Source organism: Micropterus salmoides, unplaced genomic scaffold, assembly GCF_014851395.1.
Source record: "Micropterus salmoides isolate LMB-PRFRI ecotype aquatic unplaced genomic scaffold, ASM1485139v1 Ms_hic_scaffold_11, whole genome shotgun sequence".
Classification (NCBI taxonomy): domain Eukaryota; kingdom Metazoa; phylum Chordata; class Actinopteri; order Centrarchiformes; family Centrarchidae; genus Micropterus; species Micropterus salmoides.
The window spans coordinates 13,493,928-13,512,674 of NW_024040152.1; the positions used below are offsets into that span (position 1 = coordinate 13,493,928).

Here is an 18,747-nt window from a genome sequence, read left to right on the forward strand (position 1 = left end):
TCTCCCTTGTTAATTATTATTACTTGACTCTATTGTGTTCTTGAGTTCATAATTTATGTCTATAATAAATATTTTACGACACCTATTGTGTAGAAATAAATGTACTTTGTTGGCATGATGTGAAACAGATGTGTATCATGCTGGTCTGGTACAAAACAAAGGAAGTCATGGAGGCGTTTTTAGTAGATACTCCGGTCTGTTGTAAGGTGAGTTCTTATTATCTTTATTGTTATTAGACCATTATTCTTACACATATAAATCATTAATCTACAAGATTTGGGCAAGCAAGGCCAAGGACATAGGAAGTTCACAATTTGAGTCGGGCTGGCTCATTTCAGTGAATTTGTTAAAAAAAAGTATTTTGTCCAAAGAGGATATACACAGGTGTACTAAAAAAATATGTAATTCCCTCTAAGCAGAGGCAGACACAAGTGGTTTTCTTGCTACTGGTTTATTGAAGTCCTCGCTCCAAATTTATCATGACAACTAATAAAACAATTGAGGAGAAAATATAGAAACAATGTTAGCTTTACATAAACAATAACATGCACAGCTTTTAAAATAACATTTACCAAAGTAAGTGAAGAAAGGGAAGTCTTTGAGTCTTCAGAGGTTAACTTAAAACAGCTCACAAAAATGTAATTGCAACAATTACATATTAATATTTTTTTTTAAGTACCTCCCTGTACTTTAAAGCAGACTAAGTGCTGATACGATGTTGCGGTTGTACCAGCTGCTACATTCAGTTTTCTGTTCAGTAGAAACCAAACAGATGTGCATGAGGCAGTAGGTCTGACCCATTGAAACTGGTGACCATGTGCAGAATAAACTGTTGGCCTTCTGTTGCCTCCAAGTTCCCATAAAGTACGCAGCACATTACAGAGGGACCTACACCAACCAGCACATTTAATGCTAGAGCTACCTGGCCCCAGGGTTTCTTTAAGTCAGTTTGAAAGACGTTTATAAAGTTCATAGAGGGAATTGCACCATGTCTGAACAAGATTTTTACACATGGCCCATCTATAAGACAGGGTCACAAGATTATGCAATAATGCAAGATCTGCAGCTTTTGGGGCCCCTGGTCCCATGTGCTCTCAGTCAAAACTACCTCCCGCTGTGAAGCATTCGCTATGTTGTGGAGATGCTTTTCAGTCATTTACTATACATTTGTTTTGTTACATTTTTTCATGTGCATGTCATTTTCATTTCTTCAGAGCTCAAGACGTGAAATGAAGCAAGCACAATGAGGCTAGACGTCAAGTAAAGTCTGTTCAATGCCACATTGGTGCTTTTCACTATTCATAGTTGTGGCATATTAACACTGTGTTTTCTGATTTGGTTCACATTGGTGATATAATTATGTAAATGTTGAGGATTTTATGAGATGCAAGACAGTGGCCTTTCTCAGCTGTAAAATATTAACTTTTTTAACAACTAACAGATAAGACTTGGCAGTAGCTGCACTCAGAGATCACAGGTCAACCTAGTTTTAAAAAATAGTTGAGCATTTTAAAATAGCTTTTATCCTGTTATCAAAATCAAACACATGACACAACTCACATTCTCTGCTAAATTATTATTTTCTTGTTCTGGAATCACAAAGTTAAGCCTTTTACTTAACTAAAGAAGAATACAAAAGTATTACTTTTAGCCTCTGACATATATAGCACTTGTAAGTCACTTTGGATAAAAGCAACAGGTAAATGTAATGTAAAACATCACATAAAAAGAAGTATAATTTCAGCAAAATACGTAAATGTTAAACCAATTAAATATACAAGAATGGTATGAGAACTGAATGGTAAGAAAAAGTTTGTCTTTGAAAAATTTAATTTTCTTTACAAAACAATGTGGCACTATATTTACCCAGAAACCAGAGCTGATCTGTACAGTTCATAAATAAACAAATTAAAATTGTAATTCTTTCAGCAGAACTGCTTTTAAAAACAGAACACTGACACCACTGAAGTGAAGGGAAGTTTATTATATTGACAAAAGGTGTTGGTTTAGATGGTAAATTGGTTTAACAGTTTAAGTTAAAAATTTATTAAAGTGTAAAAAAAAAAAAGAAAAGAAAAGAAAAATTACCAGCTGTGTGGTCCCAGTACACTTTACAGAAAAAAACAGAGACACATAGAATTTGCAGAAAAGGAAATACATAAGAAACACACGTAAAAAAAAAAAAAAAGTTAATGTACTGTGACGTATTTACAAACAGTGAAAGAACTCATAAAAAAGTACAGAGATGTAGCATGACTCTTTATGTTGTATCACATAAAACAGGCCCATTCACCTAGCGGCAGTCAGACAAATCAGTTCTATTTACAAATAAATAAATGGAAAACCTGAAGCACATTTTTAGTCCTCTAAAAAATATTCTAATCAAGCAAGACAAGACAGGAAAATATCAAACCTTTGGTTGAACTGCTGACAACCTGGGGATCACAAAAATAAACTTAATTTATGGGGTAACAAGCCAAAATAGAGATGCAGTTTTTGATGTTAAACAGTTTATCTTTTTTACAACTTTGCTGTTTATCATTTTATATATTGTCTATCTATACATAATCACTTCTCTAATCAATCACTCAGCACCTAATTAACTCCATCACTCCCAGTATACAGTGTGAAAACAGAGGTTGGGTAACAGTATATTTACACTGCAAGTGCCACTTGTTACTTCGTAACTGTCAATGACATATCTTTGACAATGTTTCAACTCCGGTACTGTATTCACGTCAGAAATTATAGATACATGTGAATACCTCATTGTGTCAGTTTATTTAATGGTTGCCTTGCAGTTTTTTGACAAACTGTGATGTATTCTAGATCAAGGGTTTAAAAAATAGCAATATTAAACATAAACATTTAGAGACACTACATGAAATGTCTACCTTTTATCAATTTAATATTCAGACATTGATCCCAGAGACATATTTGTAAAGTTGTCTGAAGGATGTCTCTGATGTGTCTTTGATCCTCCTTCTCAAGGAATGCTCACTGCTGCTTGTCAAACACGATCCCAGAAACACTCACTGAAGAGCTCATAAAACTGATGCACAATACACCTCCCATGACTCAGACTACACATGCTCATATGCACACAATACAGCCTCTTACATTTGCATTCATGTTAAATTGAGTTACTTTTCTTAACCTGGTTGAATGTTAATGATCTACCAATTGAAGAATCTTCAGCTAACTGAAGCTTATTTAACCTCCTGAGAATGTGTTTAATCAATGGTTCATCTTAAACTTGAATGAATGTCTGTGTTTTGAGCAAGGATTGTTTTCTTATTATTAATCATGTTTAAATTTAGGCATTTTTTGTGTGTGTGTGTCGGGGGGGTGTATTTAGAAATATTTATATTTCTATAACTTACAAAGATGTTAAGCTGTTATGTAATGTATCTATGTAATGGCTGTTGAGTCTTTATTTATTACAAGTTTTCTGACACAGAATTAAAGCAAAAGTAGGACAAAGAAATGTTCCTTAAATTGACATTTCTACAGTCCATCAACCTGAGTCTTGGTAACTCCTCTGGTGTACAGTATGTACACAGTGGCATCGTAAACAGTGTTTGTGCTTTTTTGTTACTGAGTCTGGGGGCTGGAGATGGTCCTGTGCTGTGGGTGTGAGATGATAAAAGAGCAGGAGCACCCATGACTTTCATTGAAGAGAAGACTGTAAGACAACGTTACATTAGTCATTATTCAGCATGGACAACAAGATGCTCAGGACTGCTGCTTGTCTGGTGCTTGTTTTATCAGGTAGATTAAATATAAAAATATTATATTACATAAATAAAGGATTGTGTAATTTTACAAGTTACATTATGAATTTTGTTTAATTGTATTAATAACCAAAATTGATTGATTTTTTTTATGTTTTACATTAAAGTCACACTTGGCTTACAGCACTTTCAAAAGTATAACCATGTTGCTATTTTCTGTTTTGGGTAATTAGGTATGTGTGCCGGTGAGGGTATCTTACCCCTGGGACCCCTGAGCGGAGCTGTGGCAGGCACAGTGAAGTTCACCACCACCCTCATACCTCCTGAGAGTCCATTCCTCTCAGTCAGCTGGAGATTCAACGGGAGTAACATCATCACCTCCACCAGCATCAACGTCACCGGGCCCGGATATGACAGCAGAATCTCACTAGACCGAGCCACAGGGGCCCTGGAGCTCAGGAACCTGGTGCTGGAGGACAGTGGGGAGTACACTGTCACTGTCATAGCAGACAGAGGGCTGCAGCAACAGGGGAAAATCACACTGAATGTGTACGGTGGGTGGAATGTTAATCACCTGTCATTTGAAATAAGGGTAACAATTCTTCTAAAATTACTGTCTTCAAAGGACTGTGTACTGATATAAATTCAGGCAGATTAAATAAATGATATTAAATTAAATTAATGGATATACACTATCTTAGTACAGAAATCTTAATTTCTCTGTATGTTTATAGACACTAAACTAAAATTCCTGCCAGGAATCAATATTATGTTGTGGTTTTTTGTGGTTTTTGGACACATACACAAACAATATGTGTAGTAAAATGCAGTTTAGTACGGTTGAGACTAAATAAGAATTTACACAAAAAGCAAAATATTAGCTAGAACCAATATCACATCACAATATATTGAACATTTCCAACACAATCTTTGTGGTGTCTTCAAATCATTAATAGTTACAGTGACACTTTGAAACAGCCTTTCCAGCTGTGACATGACTTGTGAAGTCACAAAAATAAATAGTAACAAATATAAATAAATAAATCTACTTAAAGGGACATTGGAGTTTTTTTTTTTTTGCCAACTTCAAATCTAATTTGACCAGCACCAAAATGCATTTACATTGAATTTGTTGTGTTTTGAACCATTTGTATCGGACTGTCACTTATTGTGTTCTGCCAGTGCTGATAACTGGAGCCACCATCCGCAGCCCCGCAGCCATCTTAATAGAAGATAAAAGCTCCACAAACCTCAGCTGCGAGGCCTCCGGCTCCATCAGCACCATTCTGTGGATAAAGGACGGCCTGTCTCTCCATTCAGGAGGCAGAGTCAGCTTCTCCATGGACAACAGGACAGTGTTCATACAACCTGTTCACAGCTCCAACCATGGCACCTACCAGTGTCAAGTCAGCAACCCAGTCAGCACCATGACTGTGGCCTATAATCTCTCCATCAACTGTGAGTACTGCTCACTGTAGACCTGTCACTATGGACTAAAGAGTATGGACAAACTGTATGTATTTGTTGAAATCTTCAGAAATTAGCTCCTGACTCTTTGCAGATATTAAAGGCATTTAGGTACAGGTCTGAACTCTATAGCCGTAACATGGTGTGTGTGTGTGTGTGTGTGTGTGTGTGTGTGTGTGTGTGTGTGTGTGTGTGTGTGTGTGTGTGTGTATTTTCTGTGCAGTTGGACCACATAACATATCAATTACTGGACTAGCAGCAGCAGCACCTGGCCAGAGAGTGACACTGCAGTGCACAGCAGCCTCTGTCCCACCAGCAAACTTCAGCTGGATGTTCAACAGCAATGAGAAGCGTGTTAATAACTCCATGTACATTATAGAGAGGTTTGGGGCAGAAAACACAGGGAATTACACCTGCACTGCCAGAAATATGGTGACCATGCTGGAAAACACCACAGTTCTAAATCTGAGAGGTGAGATTTCACTTTTTTGCACGAGATAGGAACGTGATGCATCAATTTATTTGTCAATAGAAGGAATTTCAAGGGGTGATAACAGTCTTTTTTGCTACATGAAGCGTCCTGCACTGCTCCCTGCTGGTCGTTTTTAGTGTCTCCAATCAGTGCGCTGACTCTGAGAGCGTTAATGTGAGGAGGATGTGGCGGGTGACATATGACAGGTGAGATTAGTATTTTATTATATATCTGAATTACTGGTCATATTTAAGTTCCTATTATTACGATTTGTTCTGTCTCATTGTCATGTTCATTAACATTGCTTTTTATTTTTTCTCAGATTCTTCCTTGAAAAAGGACCCAGATTAAAATCAACCAGAGTATGCTACAGCCATAAATGTTTTGATTCGAGAGACTCTGATGCTGACGCTCATATTGGAAAAACAATGATCTCACCTGTTAATTCAATAGACTTTTGGAAATCAGTTTGAAAACAATAAGAATACAGAATGAATCACTTGTTTTAAAGCTAAAGACATGATTATTGTAAAAAGAAACTTCCTTCGCTGTCGATGTGAAAGGCATTTTTGAGAAGAAGCTGATGGCCAGATCACGAGGAACACTTGTTTTATGTTTATATTTTTATTATCCCTGTGATAATGCATGATTGTTTCCTGTCATTTATATTTTTTCTGGGATATGTGCATCTTATATTATTCAAAATTATCTATTAATAAATGCACAATTTGCTCAGTAATAAATGATGAATAAATGAATGTCTACATTTACAACATACAGCGTGAAATAAATTAAAATATTTAAATTAAATATTCTACCACCTGTTAATGGAATTCTGCAGTACTGAAAAACTTCAAGTAATACCCCAGGCTTTTATTTGCTTTAATCACTGAACTCACCCAGCCTATATTCGGGACAGGCGTCTATATGAGACAGACCTTTAATTTCTTTCCCACAAAACTGTAGCTCAGCAAAGATGCGAATGAAACAAACAATCAAATTGTTTTTTTCACCCATTATTTTTTTCACCCATTATAAATATTGCTGCTATAAAATTAAAAGACAGAGAGACCTTCTGGGATGAAAGCCAAAGGTTACCATAGTTATTTCAACTTGGATTAACTTTATGAAAACACCGGTGTAATTCTTTTGATCGGTGGTCTTATGGACTGAAGAATTACAAATAATCGAGGAATGGACACACATTCTGACTTTATGGCCACTTCAGAGGTCAGGAGTCATCTCTTTTTTCCTCATCTCTCTTGTTTACCATATAATGCTGCTGCTAAATATGAATGAATAATACTTTTTGCTCACTAACACGACTGAATTGTGGAAAATCTAACCAATCTAACGATGTGTAACAAGTCCATATTGTCGAAAGTTTAAGTATTTACATATGTATGCACTAACTCAAGCTGGTGACCCAGTGAGCTTTAAGGGGTTTTATAAATCGAGAAAACCAGACCAGGCGTCTCATTGAGACTTGCCTTTATTTGTCAAAACGCGTGGCCACACCAGGCCAGTAAAAGGGACAGGCATCTAAACGGGACTTAGCTTTTATTTGAAGTTTTACTGTCTGTTTAACAGAATTATTGTGGCTACAGACTCTGTGTGTTTTCATTTTAACTTAAATGCAGCCTACACTCATGTGCTCGAAGGAAGCTGTGGGATGAAGTATTACATTGACCACCAGTGAAGGAAAAAGTGCACGAGTATGTGTGTGTGTGTGTGTGCATGCATAGTATGTATGTATATATGTGAATCTGAAAAGTAACCAGTAATGATATCAGTCAGATAAATATATAGGAAAAAGCATATTCTTGCCCTCTGAAATGTAGAGTAGAGCTAACTTAAGTTGTATAATTTGGTAATAATGAACTAAAGTACCTCGAAATTGTACTTAAAGTAAGTCCAGTATTTATGTAAATGTACTTAGTTACATTCCACCAGTGTTGACCATGACACTTGCAGCAGCACAGAAGCCATTTCACTGAGTGAATTTGACACTTCTATTGTAACACCCACCAGGAAAACAACATGAAGACAGAGCTGAAGAACACAAATATGACTGAAAGTAGAAGTTATACTGTCAGAATAATAACAGATTCCGGCTTTATACAGTATATAAACGTAAACCCTCCTTTTCAGTGTTCTTTACGAAAAGCACTGAGATGAAACATAACTGTATTTGTTTCATTTCTAGCTATTTCTAGCCTACTCTACCCACACATTCACAATGTTCAATGCACCACCTTCTCCAGTAAGAACGCATGCTTTGACCAATGTAACTCAGGATGCAGAGCTGTGCCTGATGCAGTTGTTATTCCTGTCTTGCCCTGTAAATCAGTAATTTACATGCTGGCAACAAGCTGAGTTCAACAAACTGAAACAGGCAAAGCTTTGCATACCTGACCCGATTAGCCTGTTGAGCACCTGGGGCTCTGATTGGAGGAGATAATTATACATCACTTTTATAAGATGCAGCTTCCTTCATGAGGCTTGACACAAGGTCACTGGTGTGAGGCCATGAAATGAACACACTGCTTTGTGCTCTTTTGTTTCTTCACACTGTTATCATCCAGCATATTAACTAAAACTGTTGAGGAAGATGAGCTGTATCTTAATTAATTAACAGACTGAGCACATGTGGTGGTAAAAATCTATTCAGACAGTTTTCTGCTTTAGTCTTTAGATTGTGCCCTTTCTATCCATTGATTAGAAAGTCATTATTCAGAATGTTAAATTTTTCATATTCTTTGAGATTGACCTGACATGATATCATTTGTGGACTCCTTTCCAGCTGCTATCTACCACTGATGCTGCAATGGTCTGAATGCAGGTGTACATGAATCAGATTCTGACACATAGTAAGAAGTAACTCTGATAGGCATGCAGGACCACAGCATGTATGCACGGCAACTAAAACCTAGGGATGCATAATGATTATTTTTACACATAAATAAAGAGGACATTAGGCATCACCTAAGACATTAATATGTTTTATATCAAATTGGTGGCGGATTATGTAACTGTATGTAACAGCCAAACAGTTCCCAAACAGTATTGATAATCATAGCTGATCATATATGTAAGTAAGGAAAATTTGAATTGCACCACGACAATAAAACAAGTCATATTTGTGTGCTTTAATTTGCCATCACAAATAAAACGTGATATTTGTTTTTTGGCTGGTAGCACAAGGTGGCCATGCACACGGACCCAAAAGCAACATAACTTTATATAATTATTTTGCTGTGATATTGACTTTTACTACATCCTGTTGTGGTATTGCAACTGAAAGAATCAGAGAATGTCTGATATTGATACAGCTCTAAATTCACAAACCGTAATTCAGTATTTCCTGTATGGTAATGGCCATTTCCAGTAGTAAGCTAGTTTCTCAAATAAATAAATAAATAAATTCAACATCACGTTAGGGTTTTTTTGACGTCAGTATCATCATTTGTCGCACGAGGTCACTGTTCTACTGGTCTGTATCTTTTGGGTGGCGGTGGGGAATAAGCAAAGGATAGGAAATCATGCTCATTTTGACTTGGAAATTGCAGACTTGAACGCGAGCTAGAAACGAGCCGCCTGTAAGAGTTGTCATGTAGTTTTTATCCCTGGTAAAAGTGGAGAGAGCTGATGAATTGTTTCCTGCCGCAGTAGTGACCGGATCCTCTTCTCTTTCATGGGTAAGTTATTTTAATTAGGGTACTAAGACCATTTCACTTGTTTTGTTACACAAAAGATTTGGAAGTTTACTTAAACTTGAAGCTTGAAGCAGGGAGTGGACAAAATATTGTATAGCCTATACCTTACAGTGGGCTACGACTTTTAGGCTATTTAGTATCTGAGTCTTCTCGATAATTATTCAAGCCCTGGTTTTGCAGCGTTGTGTTGTTCCTCTTTGTCTCTTTGCCTCTGTCTCTTTGAAACAATGAATGTTGACTTGAAAGCTGCTTGTTCAAAAGCTGGCACATGAGATCAGTGAGCACTGTATTTTTTGAGGTTTATGTTGGCTTACCTGTACCCCACTACATTTACATAGGCTGACAGCTTTAGTTAATAATTACTTAGTATAATACAAAATATAATCAACTAATAATTATGTATTTTTATGAAATTGTCCACTACTATATACATATATAGTTAAAACGAGCTCCACATTTACTAGCTGCAACATTGATGTAATGAACACATTAATGCACTTTTTAATTAATTACACTAGTAGGCTATATGTATTATTTTGAAATCGGCATTCTGAATAATAACTTTGGTAGGCTACTTTAAGTATATTTTTATGCTAATTTTTGTACATTTACTTTCCCTTGTAACAGAGAGTACCTCTGCACTGTAGGATTACTATTTTTACTTATATCTGAGTACTTCTTCTACCAGTGCATGACATGCTATTTTAACATATACACACAGCAGGACTGTGTTGTATTCAAAGGGGTTTCTGTTATTTATTCCACAGCCTGTAGTTGTGCACAATGAAAACTTGCAGCAAATCACCTATCATACTGCTGGAGTTGATGTACATCACATTACTCCCAGGTAAGACAAAATGTTTTAAACTTTAAACTTTTTTAAAGGCTGATTACATTGCATCTTACAGTGGGTACGGAAAGTATTCAGACCCCTTTGAATTTTTCACTCTTTGTTTCATTGCAGCCATTTTCCAAAAATCAAAAAAGTTCATTTTATTTCTCAGTAATGTACACTCAGCACCCCATCTTGACAGAAAAAAACAGAAATGTAGAAATATTTGCAAATTTATTAAAAAAGAAAAACTGAAATATTACATGATCATAAGTATTCAGACCCTTTGCCGTGACACTCATATTTAACTCAGGTGCTGTCTATTTCTTCTGATCATCCTTGAGATGGTTCTACACCTTCATTTGAGTCCAGCTGTGTTTGATTATACTGATTGGACTTGATTAGGAAAGCCACACACCTGTCTATATAAGACCTTACAGCTCACAGTGCATGTCAGAGCAAATGAGAATCATGAGGTCAAAGGAACTGCCTGAAGAGCTCAGAGACAGAATTGTGGCAAGGCACAGATCTGGCCAAGGTTACAAAAAAAATTTCTGCTGCACTTAAGGTTCCTAAGAGCACAGAGGCCTCCATAATCCTCAAATGGAAGAATTTTGGGACGACCAGAACCCTTCCTAGAGCTGGCCGTCCGGCCAAACTGAGCTATCGGGGGAGAAGAGCCTTGGTGAGAGAGGTAAAGAAGAACCCAAAGGTTACTGTGGCTGAGCTCCAGAGATGCAGTCGGGAGATGGGAGAAAGTTGTAGTAAGTCAACCATCACTGCAGCAATCCACCAGTCGGGGCTTTATGGCAGAGTGGCCCGACGGAAGCCTCTTCTCAGTGCAAGACACATGAAAGCCCGCATGGAGTTTGCTAAAAAACACCTGAAGGACTCCAAGATGGTGATAAATAAGATCCTTTGGTCTGATGAGACCAAGATAGAACTTTTTGGCCTTATTTCTAAGCGGTATGTGTGGAGAAAACCAGGCACTGCTCATCACCTGTCCAATACAGTCTCAACAGTGAAGCGTGGTGGCAGCATCATGCTGTGGGGGTGTTTTTCAGCTGCAGGGACAGGACGACTGGTTGCAATCGAGGGAAAGATGAATGCGGCCAAGTACAGGGATATCCTGGACGAATACCTATACCAGAGTGCTCTGGACCTCAGACTGGGCCGAAGGTTTACCTTCCAACAAGATGGGGTTCAAATCGGGGTTCAGTATCACTTCGACACGCAACCAGGGATCGAACCGCCGACCTTCCGATTAACAGCCAACCCGCTCTACCTCCTGAGCCACAGCCGCCCCAATGTTTACCATCCAACCTGACAGAACTGGAGAGGATCTGCAAGGAGGAATGGCAGAGGATACAGAAATCCAGATGTGAAAAACTTGTTGCATCTTTCCCAAAACGACTCATGGCTGAGAAACAAAGGTGAGAGTGAAAAATTTAAAGGGGTCTGAATACTTTCCGTACCCACTGTATATACTGTATGAAGGCTTCTGTGTGTGGAACATATAATTTAGTTTAGGCTAATATTTATTTTATCTCATTTAAAATGACATGACATGAAATGTTTTTGAGACTCAGTTGTGAAACTTCCTCTTTTTACAAACAAATTTTATAGCCAAGTTCTATAATAATACATGCATAGCTTTATTACAGTAAATATTCAGAGATGTAGAAAGATTAGTATGTAACGTGCCTTACTCTGTCTGAAAAAAGGTCAGTTGAGTAATTACTAATAGAAACAAAGTCAATCAGAGTGTAAACAGTGTAGTCAGAGTTCAACATTACTTCTGCCACCAAATCATCACATCGCATTATTTTCTTGGCAGTTCTTGAGGCACAAAAAGTCAAAGTCTGGCCTGAAGTGACTGGATACCTCGGGCAGGATGTCACCCTGCCATGCCACTTTATCCCAGGATCAAAAGGCGAAAATGTTACTCAGGTTCAGTGGGATCTGAATCCACCACAAGGAGAGAAACTGAACATTATTGTTTCTAATGGGAACTATGGAGTTGCTGCTCAAAATACATTTCTGAAGGAGAGAGTGGACATTAAAGAACAATCCTTGATAATTAGACAAGTGGAAATGAGAGATGCAGGGTCATACACCTGCAACATTGCAGCCTTTCCTAGTGGTTCATTTGAAGGAAACACCAACCTTGTTGTTCAAAGTGAGTAAGAAAAGCATTTTTACACAAACAAAACATAGGGGAGACCGGGAGTGGTTGTAACACAGGTCAGTTGTAACACATCTAATTTCTCCAATCAGGAAGTTACAAATCACCTTATTCCACATGGGGAAAAGTAACTACATTTTGAAGAGGGGGAGAAAAAAAAACAAAAAAACACAAGAATTTGTTATAGCATTGCATGTTTTGTCTTAAATCATGTTTATTGTGTGTCCATGTATATATCTTTAATGCAAGCTGTTAGTGCTAAGGTTTTAGCTGTAAACTGTAAGGTAAGCTAGTTCATGGCTACAAGAGTTTGGGTTAGTTGTAACAACAATGTAATTGTTTCAACCTACCCAAAGAAAATATTTAGTTGTATTTATGTTTTCATTTTGTATTTCAGTATGTGTCTGACTCACAAATAGTAATGTTTAATTGTTTTATTATTATGTTCAAATGTTAGACCCGTAGGCTTCCCTGTGGGCCCATGAGGCCTGCACTCAGTGCCATATGTCTGTCACCACTGTGATGATGCAAGACTAACAAGCACATACACACATACTAAAATTATAATATTTAGGTGGTGCACATTTGTACATTTTGAAAAATTGTATTATTATGTTTGCTACTATGTCACTATTATGACTGACAGCAACTAAGATACTTGGATCATTTCTACACACACACACACACACACACACACACACACACACACAAACACTTAGTTTCACTTTAAGCTAGACTAGGAAAGAATATGAAGAAGCATGAGAGACTGATCCTCTCCATCTGTGACTTCCCTGAAATATATTAACAGGACCTTAAAAGGAGGGCGTTTACATGAGGGACTGCAGATGTAAATTAGCCTAAGGCTAACTCTGGTGTAATGCATCAAATGTTTACATTTATGTTATTAATTGCACATGGTCCATTCTAAATAAAAATCAATCAATCAATCAATAGATTTATCAGCTATATGAATAATATAGCTATATTATATATAGCTATCAGCTAACGTTACTTAGCCTATAGTTTCACTTCTATGAAGGAATACAGTGCACAGAAGCCGTTGCCGTGGTTACTATCTATTGAGCGCCTTCCGTTTACTCGCAGAGCGTCTGTCTCGGTGTCTTCACATGAGAAGCACAGAGCGACCCCGCGGGGCCAGGCGACTACGCAGGCGGGCTGTCACTTCCCGTGTGAAAAGGCCTTTACATATAGTTTGTATCACATTTTGAATGCACTGGTTTAAAAAATCTCAGAGATGCTAACAGAAATGTCAAAAATGTTACAACCATCCCCAGTCTCCCCTACACACACGAATACAATATTTTGTTGGGGTTTTTTACATTTGAAGTTGACATACTGTCAATTACTTGTCAGTGGGGAATAAAATGGCTTTAATTCTCTTAGTAAATAAGTGGGATCATTTAATACAACTTTTAAAAGAAAGATTATGCTATGTGTGTGTATTTCCTAATATCTCCCAACTATACCAATGAAATAGCAATGATAAACGGACTGGGATAATGTAAAGACTCTTAACTTAAAACATTTTCACAATAGACACACACAAAGTTCATCACAGTAATGTTTCTTCTCCCAGAACAGATGCCGTTATCACCAAAGATGGTTTCTGCAATAGTGATTGCAGTCATGTTGCTGTTATTGATCATGGCCACCATAACTTACCTCATCTTCATCAGAAGGTGTGTGTGTGTGTGTGTGTGTGTGTGTGTGTGTCTGAGTGTCTGATGTGTATTTTGTGTAGGAGTGTAGATGCTATAGAGAAAAAATCCATAACCAAGACTTTTATGTCATAAATGTGACAAATATATCAGCTGTTATATTTAAAAGTATTACTGTATATGCTGGACTAATGAGGATCTTGTTCCTCTTTCTATTTTGGTCTTTAATTTGTATATATACAGTACACAAATTACAGAAACAACCAACCAACTTTTTAAGATGGTGAGCTACCATGAGCTGTTTAGGCGTATGCATAACTCTGCATCATGTAGTTTTATATTTATTGTTAGACTTGTAAAATTCTTCAAAACATTTTCTTGGCTTATTTAAGACGGTATAAATGCTTTATACAAAAGGGTTTCAAGGATTAGAAAGAAAATACAGTTCAGGTCAGGTTATTACATGCAGAAACTAAACTAATTGCAGCAACTTTGTTGTTTTTTCTTATTCAGACTTCATTCTTCGGTCAGACACCGTGTCCACATTGGTGAGAACAAAAGCACAAGTTCCCCTTCACTCTATTTCTACACACCTAATGTATTACACATGAATGTATTTTTTGTTGCATCTGTTGTTGCTTTTTTCAGTTCCCTTGACCAAATCTATCTGTATCTGTCTTTCAGATACAGGTGGTTCAGTGATTGATGTGGCCAGGCCACCTGTTATTGAGGAGGTGAGCTCAGAGTTCGTTTGAAGCTAAATTTCTGACTTACAGCTGAATACGTTTCAGTCAAATTAAGTTCAATTATGCTGTTGTTGTGATAAGGAAAAGAGATAAAAGAGAGCAAAGTAACAAAGTTTCCTCCTTGACACTTTCTCTCACACTTACTTATAGGATGTGGTCTACTCTGACATCAAGCTCATATCATCCCGAGATGCCACACCTTCATTCAATGACAAACACACAGAGACAGCTCGTGCTGATGATGTCACATATTCAGAGGTTGTAGTTTTGCACCAGCAGCCCAAATGATATGAAATGTATGTATTCTAAGGTGATGTTGAAGCTGTCTTTCTTATATTTGCTGATGACAAAAGAAATAACAGCTGCTGTGTGCAAGTTGCATTTACCATAATTTTGGTATCATAACTCTAACTGCTTAACTGCATAACTGCTCCTAAAATAAAACCTAACCTTTCTGGCTGCTCCAGGCCATCTATTGATGTTCTCATATAACCTTTTTCCATGGGCACGTTTCAAGCCAAGCAGTGATGATGTGTTTCCACTACAGCCTCATAGCAGGTGAAACAGCATAAAGGAAATGCAATATGTTTATCACCAAGTTAACAGAGACTACAGTCTGCAGCCATGCTCACAGTTGCACTCTGTCTGCACTTGAGCTAAATGCTCACATCAGCATGCTAACATGCTTAATGATACTGCTAGCACATTGATGTTTAGCAGGTATAATGTTCACCATCGGATGGCATATAAGCATACGAACATTTTTTAATTACTCCTAAACACTAAGTACAGCTGAGGCTGATGGAAATGTCATTCAATTTGCATGTATTTGGTCATAAACCAAGCTGTTGGACAAATTTTGACCTGATGTCAGGAGATCAAAGTTTTTCCAATACATCTTCTGGGGGCCGTTAATGCCTGTTCCAAATTTCACAGCAATCCATCAAATAGCTGTCAAGATATAAAGAACTAAAAGTGTAAGCTGATGGTGGCCCTAGAGGAAAGGTCAGAGGATCGCCAAGGCCAGCAGGCTTCATCCTCTGGGGACTGTGAGTGTCTGTACCATATTTCTTGGCAATCCAATGTTTTTGCAGGCAATTTCTCTCATGTAATGTTCTAGTTACGGATGTGTTAGGCAAAAATATTATCTGGCTCCAATGACCTGCTGTGTTTTGACTGTGGCCAAGATAACTAAACATTATGAGTAGATCACACAACAATTGTGTTCCTTCTTTGCTGGCCATCAAAGGAGGAAGACAAAATAAGAAAAATGTAAAAATACACAATCAAGAGGGAACTAACTCCTGGGTAGCATGTGATGGCAAGAGCTGAAGGCCTCTGGGACTTTAAATATAATGCCAAACTTGCATTACAATTATCTTTCTAGATTCTAATTTTATTGTGATTTAACTACATTGGACATAATGTTGTGTGGTTTCAAATTCCTACTTGTTCTTTCCTAATCCTGCTTATTTCTTCACACTTACAAACCTGTGCAGCAGCTTTAAAACAAAAACAAGAATTGCATACTTTATGTATTCCAATTTGGTAATAGTTTAAGTATTACATCCTGCCCTGTATTTTGTCTGCTTTGGGTCTGAACTTTGCTCAGTGTCAATGGCAGAATCCTGTATGCAGATGTTACGGTCTGATAATGCCATATGTGGAAAAGGTGACAAAATATAGTTGGTTTGTTTGCAAAGTTGCTGTAGTAGTGCACACCATCTCTGAACAATACCATCAGAGATTTAAGTGTCTGCGAGCAGCATTTCCTGACAGTGCGATTTTGTGGGTGTGAGATTTTGTCTGCTCACTTTGTGTTGTCAGAAGATAAGCAGTTTTTTTTGTTGTGTAGAAATGCAAACAAACAAAAAGCGCTCATGTACCTTATATTGAAAGTCAGTGCGTGGAACAATCAAAGTAATACATTTGAGATATGTCAGTGGTGTTGCTTGTTGCTTATCAACTCATGCAGACAAGTGGAGAGATGGACAGAATCAACAGTGCACAGTTATGTACATTTTATCTACATTTGCTTTAAAACAAAACTTTTTGTTTGTTGCTTAATAAAATTCTTCATTTTCACAGATCTTGTGAAATCCGTGGTTTCTCTTCTTTTCTTGGTTTGTTTTGTACTGTAGGGTTATGACAGGAAGTAGATAAGAGAGATAAGACAAATGCCGTTTGAAGGTAGTTCATCATATTACTCAGACAGAGAAGAAAAAATGCAGTTCACTCATAAAGCAAAGACACGTTTCAATGTAGTAGTACTACTGAGAATAAGCCATGCATATTCATGAGCTTTGTTGTGAAGTAATCTAACCTGAGGACAAAACAGCAAGCATTTTCACGACTGGTAATGCAAGGCAGAGAGATAGTTCCCAAATGCAGACAGTCAAGGCAAACCTCCTGTGCACTTACACAGGGGCCTTTCTATGAAAGCTCAACAAAATTAACTCCCATCCATAATTGCGAGTTAAGGAAACACCACCCTGATTAAGGCAAGATAGCTGAAAACATTTGGGGTTTGGAAAAGAGTTGTGTAACTGGTTTTATTTTAATGAACATGTGTTCAAGCAAAACTGGTCTGCACCTCCCTCAGTGTACATTGTGAAAATGAGTAATAAGGAACCATTATTAGATTTGTAATTTCACCTTATTTTAGACACATAGAGCCACTTCAGTGTCGAACAACAACATGTTTGCCAGCATATTGTTTATTTGTATCCCTCATGGGACATTTAAATAAATTACATACAATCAACAATGTTTGCACTTACACCACATACAGTAAACAATATACAGTAGTTACAACATTATTCCTCCAACATCAAAATGATGCTTATACAAAATATTAAAAAAGGATAAATTCATTGGATTGACAGGTTAAACAAAGCAACACTGACATACAAACATTCCTATTGCAAAATCATCCAAGAAAACCTATTTTGCTTAATCATTTTTCAGGCTTGTCATCAATAATGACATTTTTGGTGCTTCCTAAAACTTTTTATGAAGATTTTTATAGCAATGGGGAATGTTCACTTATTTATTTCATGGCTTTCTTTAACAACCATACTGTTACTTAATGCTACATAAAGATGGATTAAATATAGTTTTACTACTTATGGATCTATTTTAAATATTCTAATATATTTTCGCAGTTACTGCATACACTATGGTTTTGAGCAGCCAGGATTTCACAGGATTTTTTTGTTTGTTCCATTTAAACTCTAGTATTCATTATACCATGGCCACTGAGAATTCCCAGTTCTGATTGGTTGGAAGTGTTGGATTATCTTTTAGTAACCAGACACCTAAAACCTGTGATTGTAGAACGAATCATAGATTGTCAGGTATTACCTCTTACTTTTATTCCACAACACAAGAGCATGTCTGCACATCATCATCAGTTGACCACATGAGGTCAGTGTGCTACAGGGGTTTCTTGGCGGAGGCAGGGAGGAATGAACCATAGGAAGTCTCAACACTGCAGGAAACACAGCAAAGTCATTGTATAATTGTTATTTCTGTAATTCTGTTGACCCCTGTAGATGTGCTCAATGAAAATCTGCAGCAGATCACCCCTTGTACGTCTGTTGTTGATTTATATCACAATTCAAGGTAAGACAAGAGGTTTTGGTTATTTATGAAATGCTGACTATTTCATTAAGACAAGTACTGAAACTTTCACTTCCTTTTTTTTACTTGAGTAAATGTAACACAGAATACTCAATTGCAAGTAAAAGTCCTGCATTCAAAATTGTACTCAAATAAAAGTAGGCTACACAAGTAGCCTATTATAAGCAAAATGGTCCGTGTACATTTCATGGTTTGTTTTTTCGTTTGAGGCAAAATAGGGAAAAAAGAAGAAATACCGTTTCGTTTTTACATTCCCAATATCATTGGGTTGTTA

The 18,747-nt window shown here is 37.1% G+C and overlaps 2 protein-coding genes across 3 annotated transcripts; both read left to right on the top strand.

Annotated features, from left to right (window-relative positions):
- The first annotated feature begins 3,969 nt into the window (after nt 1–3,969).
- LOC119898274 (carcinoembryonic antigen-related cell adhesion molecule 6-like) lies at nt 3,970–6,024 on the top strand. Its single transcript, XM_038712462.1, has 4 exons — nt 3,970–4,288; nt 4,917–5,192; nt 5,458–5,673; nt 5,996–6,024. Exons 1-4 carry the CDS (start codon nt 3,970–3,972, stop codon nt 6,022–6,024), a joined length of 840 nt encoding a protein of 279 aa, XP_038568390.1.
- Nucleotides 6,025–9,216: 3,192 nt separating this feature from the next.
- On the top strand, nt 9,217–16,920 carry LOC119897378 (nectin-2-like). 2 transcript variants are annotated; one of them, XM_038711025.1, is made up of 7 exons: nt 9,217–9,371; nt 10,157–10,236; nt 12,059–12,400; nt 14,004–14,106; nt 14,599–14,633; nt 14,770–14,819; nt 14,982–16,920. In XM_038711025.1, exons 2-7 carry the CDS (start codon nt 10,173–10,175, stop codon nt 15,117–15,119), a joined length of 732 nt encoding a protein of 243 aa, XP_038566953.1. In that variant the 5' UTR covers nt 9,217–9,371; nt 10,157–10,172; the 3' UTR covers nt 15,120–16,920. The 2 variants fall into 2 exon arrangements, with proteins under 2 accessions (XP_038566953.1, XP_038566954.1); XM_038711026.1 differs by lacking the exon at nt 12,059–12,400.
- Nucleotides 16,921–18,747: the final 1,827 nt, after the last annotated feature.

What these genes read in the sequence shown, in the direction of transcription:
- LOC119897378 (XM_038711025.1), top strand. Translation starts at nt 10,173, where the DNA reads ATGAAAACTTGCAGCAAATCACCTATCATACTGCTGGAGTTGATGTAC. An exon ending in GTACATCACATTACTCCCAG is followed by an intron (nt 10,237 to 12,058) that starts GTAAGACAAAAT and finishes TTTTCTTGGCAG; the next exon opens with TTCTTGAGGCACAAAAAGTC. An exon ending in TACCTCATCTTCATCAGAAG is followed by an intron (nt 14,107 to 14,598) that starts GTGTGTGTGTGT and finishes TTTCTTATTCAG; the next exon opens with ACTTCATTCTTCGGTCAGAC.
- LOC119898274 (XM_038712462.1), top strand. Translation starts at nt 3,970, where the DNA reads ATGTGTGCCGGTGAGGGTATCTTACCCCTGGGACCCCTGAGCGGAGCT. An exon ending in AATCACACTGAATGTGTACG is followed by an intron (nt 4,289 to 4,916) that starts GTGGGTGGAATG and finishes GTGTTCTGCCAG; the next exon opens with TGCTGATAACTGGAGCCACC. An exon ending in CACAGTTCTAAATCTGAGAG is followed by an intron (nt 5,674 to 5,995) that starts GTGAGATTTCAC and finishes ATTTTTTCTCAG; the next exon opens with ATTCTTCCTTGAAAAAGGAC.